Source organism: Cyprinodon variegatus, unplaced genomic scaffold (genome assembly GCF_000732505.1).
Source record: "Cyprinodon variegatus isolate N-32 unplaced genomic scaffold, C_variegatus-1.0 Scaffold107, whole genome shotgun sequence".
In the NCBI taxonomy this organism is placed as follows: Eukaryota; Metazoa; Chordata; class Actinopteri; order Cyprinodontiformes; family Cyprinodontidae; genus Cyprinodon; species Cyprinodon variegatus.
The window spans coordinates 988,666-992,567 of record NW_015150560.1 but is presented as its reverse complement, the minus strand read 5'-3'; the positions used below and the strand labels follow the sequence as shown (position 1 = coordinate 992,567).

The 3,902-nt window shown below is 42.8% G+C and overlaps 1 protein-coding gene across 7 annotated transcripts in view; it reads left to right on the top strand.

Moving 5' to 3' along the window:
* The window catches only part of LOC107084710 (kinase D-interacting substrate of 220 kDa-like), a 96,876-nt gene that overhangs the window by 7,476 nt on the left and 85,498 nt on the right, over positions 1–3,902 (top strand). For all 7 annotated transcript variants that reach the window (XM_015374654.1, XM_015374652.1, XM_015374653.1 and 4 more), the window contains exon 2: positions 3,295–3,453. In XM_015374654.1, coding sequence (XP_015230140.1) covers positions 3,322–3,453 — 132 coding nt within the window. In that variant the 5' untranslated portion in view covers positions 3,295–3,321. The remainder of the gene's footprint in view (positions 1–3,294; positions 3,454–3,902) is intronic.

Here is a 3,902-nt window from a genome sequence, read left to right as displayed (position 1 = left end):
CCAACTTGCGTAACTTGCGTAACTTGCGTAACTTGCGTAACTTACGTAACTTACGTAAAAAACGTGACGTAAGTCGTGCTCCCCAGAGCCGGCGCTCTAGGCTCTGGTGCTGCGGGAATCGAAAAAAGAATCGTTCAGCGAGCTGCCAAACGATGCCATGGAATCGGAAAATACAGAACCGGTTCTTAACAGGAACCGGTTTTCGATTCCCATCCCTAGAGGAGACTCATCCACGACCTCCGACACTAAACTCTCCTCCTCTTGCATGTTTCCGCTGTCCATAGCGTTCCTTGACAGTATCGTTTCTAAGTCGCCAATGTAGTGCTACTTGGTCCCAATGGAATATCCCATTGGGAAACTACTAGCACTAAGTTGCTAACTGGTTAGCAAGATGCTTCAGAGAAACCGGCCACAATTAAACTTGCTTGCGAACCTTCCGCCACAACAATCCCGCCCCCTTGAAAAACGACCAATCAAATTCACTTTATTCATGGCCGCGTGCCTACGACTTGAATAGCGAGCCTGCATCAGTGCGGCTAATTCATAGCGGAGGAAACGCGTTCACGCAAATATTTTTTTTAATAGTTTTACTAGTTTGCTGCATAGTTGTCACATGGAGAGAAAATCACAAGTTACGAGAAAAAATACCCCAAAAAAAGATCATTAGTCCCTAAAGGGAAGGTCCTCTGTGAAATAGTTTGATTCAAGCGCATACATTTATTTTGAAGAAAGGGGCAAATATTTGATTTCATGTCAACCTGTTCCAAAGAGCTACAGCCATGCACATGTGGCGTCACTGTGTTGCCATAGCAACGGCTTCTTTCCTTTTCCGTCGGAGGGAAAAGACTGTACCGTTCTTGTTTATACGCAGCTGAGTGCGACTTTTTTGAAAGTGACACCCGATAGTTAAGGGGCCGGTTTGGCTATCAGCCATATTTTTGGGAGTTTGTGAATTCACAAATCTCACTAAGGTTCATCTTGCTTGCAAGGTAAGAGTTTAGGGAATTCACGTAAAAGCCGTCAGGCCCTCCCTGCTTCCCTCAGCGCTGTCTTCCAGGCAGCGACCTCGTCCCTTAAAGCTTTGCATGCAGTCAGAGAGAAGAGAGCAGACAGGAGAGCTGCTCCGTTTTCCAAATACCATGTAGAACAAACAGATGAACAAAGCGGCTGATGATTCAGCAGGATATAAATATATTTTAAATATAGTTGCTAATCTAGTCTCTCTTTTTTTCCTCTCAAACTGTTGCACTAAAATAACTACCTTCTTTCCACACAGAATAACGAATGTGCCTCTGATTACCGTCCTTTTGCTCAATTAGATGTATGCAGAGTGGATTCAGGCAAAATGTACACATAGAGTAAGGTTAAAGCATGTTGCATTTCTACAGCATTTTAACGACAGTAATCAATCAATTATTACAGGTTTGTTTCTGATATACACACACAGTTAGCCCTCCAGTCAAAATCCTAGAGCAAACCCAGCTTCTGCTTTAACTCTGGCAGGAAGGAGTCAAAACTGCATCAATGTCCAGACTGTTGGTAGATGCATCCATGCAGAGTTTAAAAACTGATATAAATTGGTGCTATTTTAGGGAGGCAGTGGCGTCGGATGTAGGAGTTTGCCCTGAAATTGAAGGGTTGACGGTTGAAGCCCTGGCTCCGGCTTTCAGTGTCGTTCTGTCCTCGGGCAAGACGGATCACACAAATTGTCTACTGATGTTGGGCGGAGGGCCCGGTGGCGCCACTGTACGACAGCCTTGCATCTGTCGGTGCCAGGGCAGCTGTGGCTACAGTGTAGTTTGCCACCATCATTGTGTAAAGTGTAAAGTGCTCCTTTACCATTATTTTAGATCCTTGTGCAAAGATTTATGACACAGGCAGCTGCTCAGCAATAAACTCACTTCTTTCTTTCTGTCCTTTCAACTACCGGTCAGTAAGGATCAGCTGCTAAGCAGTTTTTGCACACAGCTCCGTTTCTATTGAATGCACAAAGTTCATAGGGTCCAGATTTTGGCAGCAGAAGCTGCTCTAACCGGAGCGCTCGGTCCACTGCGCCTTCAAAGAATCATTGCTGTTTCAAAATATAGAAGCCGAGGGACGGTTATTCTGCTTCTTTAGCATTCAGGGACTTATTTAACCACCCTGAATGGGTCGCCCCGTCTGCAGGAGCTTCGTTATACAGAGTAAGCAAACTTCATATCAGCCTCTGAGCCCGAGCAGAACCGACTGGATAAAGCAGAGCAGCTAACAACCCCCTGTTAGCTCTCTGCTAATGAGGCCAGTTTGACTTTCTGCTTTTGTTTGCAGAAGGAAAACTTTTTCACATATTGTCAAATGAAGACAAACTTCACTCTACGCTGTCCGAGTCTTTGTGACAAAATACCACAAAGCAGAGCAGAAGTGGAAGGAAAGCGTTCTTGCTTTTTAAAATGTATAACATCGAGTGGAACGATCTGCAGAGATCCTGAGTGCAGGAAGGAGCGTTTGCCAACAGGACGGCTGTAAGTCATGGAGGTAGAAAGGCTTTTGAGAGAACGGCAGCATATGGGCTGTTTGTTGTTTATAGAGGACACAGAAACATGAGGGAGCCCACATGGAGCACAGGCAATGAACATCCTGGAAACACGGCTTTCCCTCTAACTGCTACCTACGCAGGGATTTGAGTTGGTCTGTCACCACAATCTCCTGGAAGCTGACCTATAGGAATATTAAAGGGGTGTGAATACTTTTGCACTGTCCTGAAAGGAGTCTTTTTATTTAGGGCTGCACCTACGGGTTATTTTACTAATCAATTAATCTATTGATTATTAAAGTATTTCTGATTCTGATTACAGTTTTTGATTGGTTGTTTAATCTAAAAGATACTTTTATCTCTGCTTCTGTCTCCTTGAACCCCAGTGGGGCTCAGCAGATGGCCGCTCACACTGAGCCTGGTTCTGCTGGAGGTTTCTTCTTGTTAAATGGGAGTTTTTCCTCTCCACTGTCGCTACAAGCATGCTTAGTGTGAGGGATTGGCTTTGAGTCATTAAGTTGATGCAATCAACTAGTTTTCCTTAGATAGAAAACTTTGAATCAATCAGACTGGATGAGACTGGTGAATTGGTGCTATATAAATAAACTGAATTTAAACTAAATTTCAAAATAAATAAATATTTGGAATTAAAAAAAAGATTGAAACATTTTAAAATAACTGAAAATGGCATAAAGTAAAAAAAATACATGTATATGAATGTAACAGTGCAGCTACTACAGCACAATATCAGCACCTGTTGGACATGTCTTTTTTTTTTTCAGTGGCTTGGACGTGTTTAACAGGTTGCCATGGATACCACCGCCTCCCTGAAGATGACCTCTCTGGCCGTCCAGAGTCTGTTCAGCTACGTGGAGGAGGAGAACCTGGCTGCTGTCAGGGCCCACCTGGACAAGTTCAGAGATGTTGACTGCAGGAGTGATGTGAGTCGGTCACAGCAGAAGGTTGAATAGATGCTGATTCTGTGTTTCTCTAAACTGTGCAAGTTTCATACTATTACAAGGAACTGTAGCGTAATACCAGCTTTCATTTCTAACCTGACAGAGTGGATCCTTCACGGGTTCCTCCACTAGGGGTGTAAATCACCCATCATGGCGATTCGATTCAGTATCGATTTACTGATCCAACGATTCGATTATTTTCAGTACTCAAGAATACACCACGATATGATTTGATTAATTGGTTCATTTTTTTTTTTTAACACTTTACAGGCTAGACAATGTTTCACATTTGAAATAAATCAATGAAAGCTGTAATATCGTTTTGTATTTTTTTTTTAGAAACAACAGCAAATAACAGAAGTAGAAAAGTTGCGCTCCATTTATTCTTATTAAAACCTCTTTCACTGAAAAATAATAATACTCCTGCGTTA